General features: G+C 35.4%; 1 protein-coding gene across 3 annotated transcripts; it reads right to left on the bottom strand.

The window, feature by feature from the left end:
* Nucleotides 1–3,295: 3,295 nt before the first annotated feature.
* LOC127882349 (uncharacterized) lies at nucleotides 3,296–11,428 on the bottom strand. 3 transcript variants are annotated; one of them, XM_052430934.1, is made up of 8 exons: nucleotides 11,308–11,428; nucleotides 9,542–9,743; nucleotides 7,577–7,649; nucleotides 7,018–7,314; nucleotides 6,417–6,554; nucleotides 4,226–4,387; nucleotides 3,756–3,932; nucleotides 3,296–3,440 (listed from the first exon to the last, which is right to left on the bottom strand). In XM_052430934.1, exons 1-8 carry the CDS (start codon nucleotides 11,319–11,321, stop codon nucleotides 3,382–3,384), a joined length of 1,122 nt encoding a protein of 373 aa, XP_052286894.1. In that variant the 5' UTR covers nucleotides 11,322–11,428; the 3' UTR covers nucleotides 3,296–3,381. The 3 variants fall into 3 exon arrangements, with proteins under 3 accessions (XP_052286894.1, XP_052286893.1, XP_052286895.1); XM_052430933.1 differs by having other exon boundaries at nucleotides 9,542–9,752; nucleotides 11,308–11,395; XM_052430935.1 differs by lacking the exon at nucleotides 6,417–6,554 and having other exon boundaries at nucleotides 9,542–9,752; nucleotides 11,308–11,395.
* Between the last annotated feature and the right edge of the window lie 263 nt (nucleotides 11,429–11,691).

The following is an 11,691-nucleotide window of genomic DNA, read 5'->3' as shown; positions in this document are numbered from 1 at the left end:
CAGAAATTAGGACAAGACAAGCACGTAATCGTCTGTGCCGTCATTTTTTTACGCCGAACTCAGAGTAGATAAGTGAGACCATTTAACACTGTAGATAAAAAGAAAGAGAGGAAATAGATGAGAGTCCAGTACATCTCCATTTATACTTATGATAATTTAAAACCACTGGCATGCATACACTAAAACATGTATAACCGCTCTTATGGACATCTTAACACACAAAAACGAATTGAAATCGGTCGAAAGTAATCGAATTATAAATAATTAATAGTTAAGTTTTAATATTCGCAGTAGCACGTCAGAAAAGTCACGGGAGAAAAGTGTCACTTCTTTCGCAGTAACGTATATATTCCATTCACATTACGAGTTTTCTTACATTAACATAATGAAATGTATTTCTTGACGCAAATGTCATTGTTTGCAAATTCAAGTTAATGGTACATTAAAACGGTTCACAATTAATGTAATTGGGACTTCTCAAACTCTTACTCGGCATAAGATTATCATGTTTGGTTCAAATATCTCGGACATATTTGACATTATCGTGATAGTGCTAAATTCATGTATGAACGTTACGCCCAATGTCTTATATAGGAACGCAATGAGCAGCCTTGGGTATCTGATGATGGCTTCACATATGTGTTTAATCAAATGTGGAACATAATAATATTTGTGTATATGCTTAATGTAAACAAATAAAATATATTCATAATAAACAAAAAACAACACCAACCAAACTGAAACTGCACCGCATGTAAATTACGTTAAAAAAGTGTCCGTTGAAATTGAGAATACACAAGTATTTCTATACCAAAATGACAAAAATGCATTAAAAATATGATGCCTTTTGTTTCTCGATTACCAAACTCATTCGCTTACACAATTCCTTATTTGTTGGTCTTGTTGTTGAACGTGCCGAACAAAAATGTTCTTGAGATTATGACGACATTCCCGTTAACCACAAATCTCTATCCAATAAAACGCATCTTTGTTAGAAGGCGACGAGACAGCACTCAGAATGGTCCTGTAAAGATAGAGAAAACAACACATGTGCAGTATGGAAAGTCATGTGCACTAAACCAAACTCATACAGGCAATTAGGGACATGAAAGTCTCAGTCCTTCGGATTAAAATGACGCTGTATGATTACATGTATTGTCAAAGCGTGTCAACCAAAGTTGTTTACTGACAAGTTATTTAAAGTTTGTGTCACGTTTAATTAGAATCAAATCATGTCACTGTTATCATGGTCTTTTAGAATCATTTTGATTACAAAAATATGATTCCAACACAGTTATAATGCATATTAAGCCAAATAGGCACATGTTTTATAAGGGAGCTCTGTTTTTGTGGGGGTTTATTTTTCAAAATCATGTTGATAAAGCAGTATATTTGAGCGGTGAGGATAATTTCTGTTGTGTTTTAACGTCCGTTGTATCATGTTAATAAATCGTATTTTAACTAATGATATATACACACAAAGTTCAGTGATAGTTTTGTTGTAGCAGACAGGTTAACACTTAGTCTATTTTGATTCTAATATGTGATAAAATTTAGTGATTATTAATAAGTTTTATAAATAAAATCATGGGTTTAAGTTTACGCATTGTGAAAATGATGTGTTAATTATGCAAGATATATACGGATCGGTATTTGCTATAATACGTAAGCACAATTATTAGACGTTCTAGTTCTTTGATATAACCAATGCACCACTGTATTGTGCTGGACGCTGCAGTTCTTTGTTATAACCAATTCACTATAATATTATATGGACGGTGTAGTTCTTGTACTATTGTATTGTATGGACGTTGTAGTTATTTGCTATAACCAATTCACAAATGTATTGTGTTCGACGTCTAGTCATTCGATACAACCAAATACGCAATTGTATTATGTTGGACGTCTTGTTCTTCGATATAACCAAAGGCATCATTGCATTGTGTTGGATTTCTAGTTCTTATATATTACCAACTGTACAATTGTATTGTATGGGACTTCTCGTTCTTTGAAATTATCAATGAACAATTGTATTGTGTTAGACGTTAAATCATTCAATACTACCAAATGCGCAAATGTATTATGTTGGACGTCTTGTTCTTCGATAAAACCAAAGGCATCATTGTATTGTGCTGGATGTCTACTTCTTCAATATTACCAAATGTACGATTGTATTGTGATGGACTTCTCGTTTTTCGATATATCCGATGCACGATTGTATTGTGCTTGACATTCCATTTCTTCGATATTACCAATCCACCATTATATTGTGATGGATGTCTAGTTCTTCGATATGACCAAATACACCATTGTATTGTGTTGGGCGTCTTATTCTCCGATTTTACCAAACGCACAATTTTATTTTATTGGACGTTATATTTTCTACGTTTTCTACGTTCTCCGTTATATTGTGTTGGGCATTTATTATTTCGATATTACCAAATGCACACTTATACTGTGACGTCTAGTTCTTCGATTTTACCAAATGCATCATTGTGTTGTGTTGGACGTCTATTTCTTCGATATTACCAAATGCATCATTGTATTGTGTTGGACGTGTAGTTCTTCGATATCACCGATGCCAAATTTGATTGTGTCGGACGTTCTATTTTTTAACATATGTACAATTATATTGTTTTGGACGTCTAGTTTTTTCATATTACAAATGCGTCATTGTATCGTGATGGATTGTCCAATACTTTGTAGTGTTTAATCAGGATGATATAGGAGGACGGAGAAGTACATTCAAAAATGATTTGTTTACGCCCGATTTATAAAATATTTTCAAACAATTGCTCGAAGAGCCGGATTTTAGGGATAATTTTGAGCGCGATAGTTGCAGTTTAGGTTAAATATTAAGTACTATAATCATAAATACTTAAGTGCTATTGTTGTGTTTTTATACTTAACATGTTTACCGTTCAATATCTTTCATTTCAATCACATGCTATCACAGTTAACTGCACATATTGACAAACATGATAAAACAGAACATGCAGATGAATATGTTTATACAGAAATCCACGTGTACATTAAACCATGTTGATCGTTTTTCATTTGCGAACTATTATTATGCCGAAGAAGAAATTAAACTTTGAAAAATAATAGTTCAGGTTTAAATTGATAATCGATGACAACAATATAGATGCCACTTTTAATGAAAATTCAAGTGCGCTGTTGTGTGACAGCTTTAAAACATGTTTTTGTATTCCGTAATGTATGTGCAAAACTACAAAAATGCGTATAAGACTTGCATTAACTATGCATATGCATAGTAGAATAATGACGCAACAAATTATCGCATTGTCGTGTATACTTGTTAACAGTATAATTCAGTTTCAACGATCTATTGTCATTTGGTATATCTATATGGATCGATGTTCAGCCAATCAAATTGTCAGTAGAAGGGTGAAATATTTCCGGTGGTTTGGACGTGACATCTGAAAGTACAAAACATGCATTCAATTTACACGAATATCCGCGTTTGGAATCTTGTAAAAATACATACTTACTTTTTGGTTAGCTTTTTACAGTTAAGTTTTATTTCTTTACACACGAATATAAGGATACGTTCTACGGACTGGGCAGCAACATGCATATTGTTTTGTATATATTTTTGTAACATTGGATTATAAAGGTCGTTTTGTTTTAAAGTTAACGATTGCTAAAAAAACCTACATTTTATGACACCTTTAAAACAACGTCTGAGATACTAAATAATGCAATAAACAGCAATCTAGACGAGAAGTATTTACTATATTGGCAGATGTAGGGGTGTCTGTACTCGAGCGGACCGGAGAGGAATGGCAACCCACATCGAACGTCCGTCCAATCTCCACCCTGCTTCATAATCACACAGTCGTTGATGTCGTGTGTAACTTGGCTATGACCATTGTAGTCGGACCCAAAGTTCGTGTATGTCACAGGGTCGCCTATAATAAAGGATTAAAGGTTTGATAATTTACTTTGTCTATACATTTAAATATAAACGTGTTACATATTCAGACGGAATACACCGCCACTCTTTATAATAATAATAACCGGAATTATAGTTATCATAAGGACATTTTAATTATAGCTTATTGTGTGCCTTAAGCTTCAATATGCACATTGGCAATAATTACCTAAACTACTTAATATTTTGTCAGTTCTAACGTAACGAAATATGTCATTAATTTTCTTTGTAAGGATTATGTACTAACAAACTGAAACGAGTCAATCCTACCGGATAGCCATGCCCACTTTCCTTCGGCGGTCGCCCCATCTAGCGTGGAATCAGTTAAACCCAGCCAGATCGATTGCACATAATGGTGATTGTCAAGGAACCGGACCAAGTAGTCCTGTTGTGCCTTGTTTGACACGCAGACAAGGTAACCTCCACCAGCATCTAGGAACGCATGTTTACGTGGTTTAAAATTTTACCTTTCGTGCTGTAAGGTGCATCTAAACAAACATTTGAGTACAGTCTAACATTTTTCCAGAGAAAATATAAAAAAGACATTTATCAAATCTCCACTTTTATTTTGGTTTAATAAAAATAGACTTTAACAGGCATATTTAGTATTTTCAAAATTCAAGCGGGATATAGGTATAATGTCGTTCACCTGAGATTTCGGACCCCGGAAGAGATATCAAAAGAACACATTTTATGAACATATTCCATGAAGATTGGGCACAAAATGTGACTTCTAGAGATTTCGCAATTACTAACTACAGCCTTGTAATAAAATTTGCTCCTCATTGGCGCCAATCTTTTCCGACTTACGACAATCATTTTCGAACTCGGCAAAGAACTCAGTAAAATAAGTAATCCCAATGGCATGATTTAAACATACAAGAAAGAGAACCGCTATACGATGCAACATGGCGAATACCAAACCTATGGGTATTGACGTTTCAAAGAAGATTTTTAAGTTTTCACTGTATTTATACAAGGGGAACACGTTACGCACAAAGCGGGGCAAGTTTTGACATCATGGGCATGATTTAAGCACATTTGAAAACAAAAAATGTTAAATAATCAATACCAAATCTATGTGACTTGTGGTAGCAGAAGAGCTTTGTTCAGATGTAATTATATACGTGTACATGGAATTTTAGGAGAAAATGTTATTTACAGAGCGAACCAGTTTTGACCCCAAATGCATGATTAGAAAAAAATCTTTTTAGACAACCAACATATGATGTTATGTGCCAAACACCAAACCTCTAGGCCTTGGGCTCTCAGGGCAGTTTTTTGTGTTCACTATATGCATATTGGAATACAAAGATACCCCAAATGCTGCGCCAAAGGGCATGCTCTAAACAAAATGTGTAGAGGACTACAATACTATCTCACATGCCAAATATTACACCTCTGGACATTGTCATTTTATGAAAGAACATTTATTATTAAGTTATGTTGCTATATATGTCTATGAAAATCAAATGATCCCTGGTAAATGGATATATATTTTATCCCAATGGCATGACAACAATGAATTAACCAGAAGAAGACCTTGATAATGATTCTCTTACACATCAAATATGCAGCGGACTGGACTATTTTTACCCTAAAAAAGAGTCGCTCAAGTAGCATTCATGAGATGGTCTATTAAAATCTAATAAGCGTTTAAAGGAGCCTTTTCAAAGATTTTGGCATGTATTGAAGCTTGTCATTAAATGCTTTATTTTGATAAATGTAAACATTGGACCTAAAAATCTTCAGTAAAAAAACAAGAAAACAATTAAAAAAGGAAAAAAAGAAACCCTCAACTGAGCTCGAACCACTGACCCGTGGAGTACTGGATTAAAAAGTCTCCCGCTTAGACCACACGATCATCCTTGCTCATGTTATGAACGGATGTATGTTTTACTCATATGAGCAATTCTCGTTGTTTTTCAAAAAATAAAGACAACAACAGAACTTACCAAATTATTTAATCGTTTCGCGTTGCAACGCTTAATAATTTTCATGTTTTCAAATCATCAAAAGATGCATATAAAGGATATTTTAGAGCATGATTAATATTCAGTATTACTATTTCCTCACAAATATTATAACTAAAACGAAAATAAGCTAATCTGAAACAACTTTTTTTTAATTGTGTCAATTTACCAAAACGTGAAAAGGCCCCTTTAAGGAAAAGAAGACGTTACACGAAGACGTTAGAGCACGCATAACAACAAGGACTGATGGACGACGGACATCGCGTTATCCTAAAAGCTATACAAATGTCTCTTACGGAAAAAAATATTTATTCAATGCTTTTAAGAGGAATGTGTCAGCTATTTGCCTTTCACTATTATCACAGCTCACAATGTATGAGTTGACATTGAAGTACTTTGGAGTTTTTACCCAGAACCGCAATGATATTATAGAAGAGGATGACAATATGTGTTAAGAAGAGTAACATTGCAGTGGAACTATTGCTGACCTTTACAGTGGCTCATGGCTTTATGCCACCCGACAGAGTCGTTCACCAGTACAAAACAATAATCACCGTGCTGGCCTAGGAATCCTCCGTTTATGCTGACGTAATTGTTTGAAATGTTAGGGCACAGTTCTGTGTGTCCTGTGGTACAATGATTCGTGGTATTAAATGCATGTTTTCATAAAATTTTCATAAAATTGCCACGAATAAATGTTATTGCCCATGATAAATGCAATAAAGATGCAAACTGTTATTCGCAAATGGAGAAATACCACAGTACACATTCCAATACAAAACCACATTACAATGTGTACGCAATCATGAGTGGTGATTGAACTTTTACTCTGGTTTTTACGTGTTATATTTATTTTTGTTATTTAAAATGTTCATCACGTAGAGACAGATCAAAGATCATGGTCATGTTATAATATTTCATATCATACAAATTTGAAGGGCGTTCTTTACGTCGGGACCCATATTATGGACAATATTGCTAATTGGCGTTAAAATCACCATAACCCATTCAGAAATTGTTTTCGTTCCAAAGATATAAGATGCATTCTGTGTGGATAGTATACCAAACAAAACTCGACATTAAACCCACCTTCAGGGACGGATGAGGGCTTAAAAGTAGTGCGTATTGTTCCTTCGGTGCTTGCGGGTGTGTTCGGTCGGGTTGTTGGTGCTGTCGGCCTAGCTGTAGTTGTTGTAGTAGTGGTAGCCGTTGTTATTGGACTTGGTACTGTGGTTGTTATTGTAGTGGTCGTTGTGGTATGTTGAGGTGTTGTTGTCGCTGTCGTTGTTGTCGGTCCATGTGTTGATGTTGTTGTTGTTGTCGTCGGCCGATTTGTTGTTGTTGTGGGAGGTAGCGTGGTAGTCCTTGTATGCGTTGTAGTTGTTACTATAATTCATTATCTAGGTAAAAGTTTTCGTTGAATCATGTTATACATATACCTATAAAGACTCAAATACTGTTATAGAGCAAAGTTGCGTTATATATTATAAATCATAGTGCTGTTGTCAGCTTGTACGTCGATACAAAAGCTCACAGTTGGTATCATTTAATTTTTATCTTTATGCACACTAGCTTTTTAAATTTTGATTTAATTGTTGTTTAGTGTGGTTTAATAGTAAATTGATTGGTTGCGACTATTCAAAGATACCTAGGTCTGTTGTGGGTATGGCGCCAGGACACGTCTGGCTCTGGATATTCGCACTCTCTTTGATATAACCGATCTAGAAGAGCCAAATACAGAAGTTGGAATATGGATTTAGTTAAGTTTGAAATCATGTTAAATAAACAGATTTGGAGTTTAAGAGGGAGTTAACATCCGGTTAATACAAGTCAAACGACAAACGCTGTATTGCATCTTAATTCAGTTAAATTCACCTATTTGCTATACATAATCAAAGTGTTTCAACGGTTTGAATAAAATCAAATCTATGCAACTTCATTGTACAGAGTAAAATAACACGAATTGTTCATTGAAATACTCATATCAGTCGCTTTATTCTCTGATACTACCCCATGCAAACGCTAAGATACGCATAACGTATCAGTCACCGTGTCGACTCTTCTCATTCTTAACGTTCCGAAATAAATTGTACATGCAAAGTTGTATATTGCGTTATGTATGGTGCAAAGTAGAAAAATACCAATCGTGACATCGCATCTGCAACTTCCTTTGCGCAGAGATTTTACAGATATCGAGAATAGCTCGTATCAAATCCCTTTAGCTATTATACCACGTGATGATGGTAGAATCAAATTCCATTAATCTGTAGGAGTTAACTTCTTTATTTTGATTTTCTTTCAAAGTTTTGACTGTTAACTTTATAAACAATACATTATGTAGGAACTTGCACTGATTTGCATAAAAAAGCGCTACAAACTAAAAATCCTTCACAAGGTCTGGAATAGTTTTACTTGTGAACGAAGAAGTGGCTACCGTAAACTCTATGGCAAGGTTACAATTGCAAAGATCAATTTTCTCCGGAATGCTCTGGATTTACTAACAGATTGATTAATACAAATCGTCTGCGCTCACCGAGTTATCAATTTGATTGTTCGGAAGCACGTTTTCAATACTTCCACAAAATGTTTAAAACTGGAACTAGAAATGGCGCGACAGAGGCCGACGCGTATCCCCACGCCGCATGTTTGACCAAGGGGCGCCCCAGGGTTGGTAATGGGACCATGCATAGTTGAGATTGAACGTATTGTCATAAGAGATGTTCAATATCAATTTGAAGTAAATCGGTGTAGATATGAAGAAGTTAATGTAAAATGACCTTAAAAAAGAGTGGAAATCTCTGAACCGGCACCACCCAAACCCCCATAACTTTTGACCCAGATCAAAATTCCATATAGTGCACTGTCGCACATATGCTCATAGCTAGGTTCTAGTGCTAATAGTGTAGGAGGAGATAATGGCCTGGACGGACGGACGGGCGGACAGACGGCGGAGATATCCACATTATAGATTTCAAAATCTAAACGCGGACCCGAAGTTCAAGGTCAAGGTCACAGGGGTCAATAATTGTATGCGCATGGAAAGGTGTTGTCCATATACACATGCATACCAAATGTGAAATCAATATCTGAAGGGACACAGTAGTTATGAGCCTTTTTCGAATCGCGGTCGCAGATTTCGAAACCTGAACGCTGATCTCAAGTTCAAGGTCAAGGTCACAGGGGTAAAAAATTGTATGCGCATGGAAAGGTGTTGTCTAGATACACATGCATACCAAATAGGAAATCAATATCTGAAGGGACACAGTAGTTATTAGCCTTTCTCGTGGTCGCAGGAAAATCTCTGACCCGGCCCCACCCCAACCCCCATAACGTTTGACCAAGGGGTCAGATCAAAATTCCGTCGCCAATACCGTCGCACATATGCTCATAGCTACCATGTGTGTAAGTTTCAAGGTTCTAGTGCTTATAGTGTAGGATGAGATAGATGCCAGGACGGACAGACGGACGGCGGAGATAACCACATAATCCCCACTTTTTCTCGAAAAGCGTGGGGATAAAAATTGTGTTTAAATAAAAAGTGTTTATAAAAGAAGATATCAAATCACCACATTCAATAGGATGATGATTAAAAGTACACTATTATGACACTCACTCTACCCTCAAACATGATCTCCAGATAGTTGCCGGCGCTGTTTCCGAAGCCCGCTGGCTTGCAGTCGAACTCGAACATCTGTCCCAGCAGTTCGGCTTTGTCATTCGGGTGAAGAAGCACTCCAGCTTCAATCTCGTAGTTGCACACGCATGCGTAGTCCCCAGCAACCGTTGCCAGTGATATGCAGATCAAGAAGAGAACCCTGAAAACACTGCTTAGCGTATATTAAGCCAGTTCTTTGCACCGCATGCAGTATTTATTTCAGGACAACAGCACGAAAATGAATTTTAATGTCCACGAATTGCCAATATACCGCTTTGAAAATTGAGTGACGGATGTGTCTCCAAGTCACGTGGCTCATACGTGTCGTGATTATTTACAAATTAATAAGCAATCCATGTTTTGAGGTAATTAACACTGTAGCGTTTAACAGATTAATATGAAGGTATGTTTCATTATTTTTTTACGTTTCTATAAGAGTGGAAACATTTTGAAAAAAATTAAGCTGTATGTTTATGTAAAGGTATGATTGTATAATATATTCGATCCTATAATGCATATATAAATGCTGTAAAATGCAACCATTTTATAAATGACCATGGATGTGGTGTTATATATTTACAGTTATTCTACGTATTTTCTATGTTCTGTTTTAATTGTTGTTTTTATGCATACATTTATTATACAATTCACTTTGTTTTAGTATATACTATTAAAATATTGCATACGTTACTTTTGCATCGCGGTTCATTCTCTACATACAAGTGTTTCGTTCCCACGACTTTATTAAAATAACTTACTCTTTGGAACGAGTTAATAAGTCGTGGTAACGACATAACTAACTTATTGGACTCGTGGAAACGACATGTAGTTTACTCGTGGTAAAGACCTAACTACTCGAGGGAACATGATTACTAACCGTGGAAACAAAGTAATCAACTAATCAAAACACATCTTGTTTACAGAATATTTCGAAAAGGCCTATACAAGGGACGTTATCATATTTTCAAACGAAATAAATCTTACAGATTCGCTCTTTATTCTTTTCCAGGTTTCCGGATGATCACTCCAGACAGGATGCACATTATCAATTGTCTGTTGACAGGGGTATGAAACTTTTCACTTTATTGTATGCGTTGATGTTTTTGACGTGCTTAATGATTTTATCGCCAATCTCTATAAAGCAATTTCAACCTATTTTGCCCCTTACATTATATCTTTGCTCAAATTAGGCAACTACAATGACAAAATGGCACTGTTTGATTTTTTTGTAAACGCACAGATGCTCCTAAATACTCCTATATAATTTTATACGCCAAATGATGTGGATCCATCGAGTGCATCTTCTGAATAATTTTGCGGTACTATGCGATATACAAATTCGCCGCAATTTGTTGTACAAAGGAGAGACGGATCAGCGTACTTGTTGCCATCGTCCGTTTGTACAATATGAACAAATATTTGCTTCCAGATTTATAAATACCTAAACTGACATAATGTTCATAATTCTAATGAAATGTAAAATGCTATTAACAAATTTTGTAATAGATTTAAAAAGTATTTCTATAACTTCATATAGCTTCAGTTCGATAAATGTAATTTAAGTCTATTAATAGTTTTATCCACACCATAACTTAATTCTCAACCACAAACATAACATCATCGCGTACAATGAATACATAAGTAAGAAAAAAAAACGTGAACATACTAATTATAACTTACAGTTAACCTTAAGCCGAAAATAAATTATAAAAAAAATACGTTACCGCAACATTTCCATATTCGAAAGACGTAGTTGTGTTGTGTCCAACAATTATTAGATAACTTACTAGTTCATCATAACGAGGATTCATTCTAACGAAGATTGTTATCAAAAGCTCTACAGCTGGGGCAAGCACGCAACATTCTTGTGTCATAATTGATTTGCGTGAAACTCAGAGATTAAATGTATGGCAACACAAGATTGTTGAGCATCAAAACATATCCATATACATCGTTTTACTTCAAATAATACTTGATGATATGTCAGACGATTCAATGTAGTATCTGAATATGTACATTTTGTCAGCATGAACCAGTTAGCTAAAAGGGCCACTCTGGATCAACAGACGATTTATTCCATAAATCAATCTCTGGTTTATTGGTCGCCA

Source organism: Dreissena polymorpha, chromosome 5 (genome assembly GCF_020536995.1).
Source record: "Dreissena polymorpha isolate Duluth1 chromosome 5, UMN_Dpol_1.0, whole genome shotgun sequence".
Lineage (NCBI taxonomy): Eukaryota > Metazoa > Mollusca > Bivalvia > Myida > Dreissenidae > Dreissena > Dreissena polymorpha.
The sequence above is the reverse complement of the archived record's forward strand: the minus strand, read 5'-3'. Positions and strand labels throughout refer to the sequence as shown.

Coding starts and splice junctions, on each gene's coding strand:
- LOC127882349 (XM_052430933.1), bottom strand. Junction 7,650..9,541: donor AGATCATGTTTGAGGGTAGA/GTGAGTGTCATA, acceptor TGGCTCTTCTAG/ATCGGTTATATCAAAGAGAG. Junction 7,315..7,576: donor CATACCCACAACAGACCTAG/GTATCTTTGAAT, acceptor AATGAATTATAG/TAACAACTACAACGCATACA.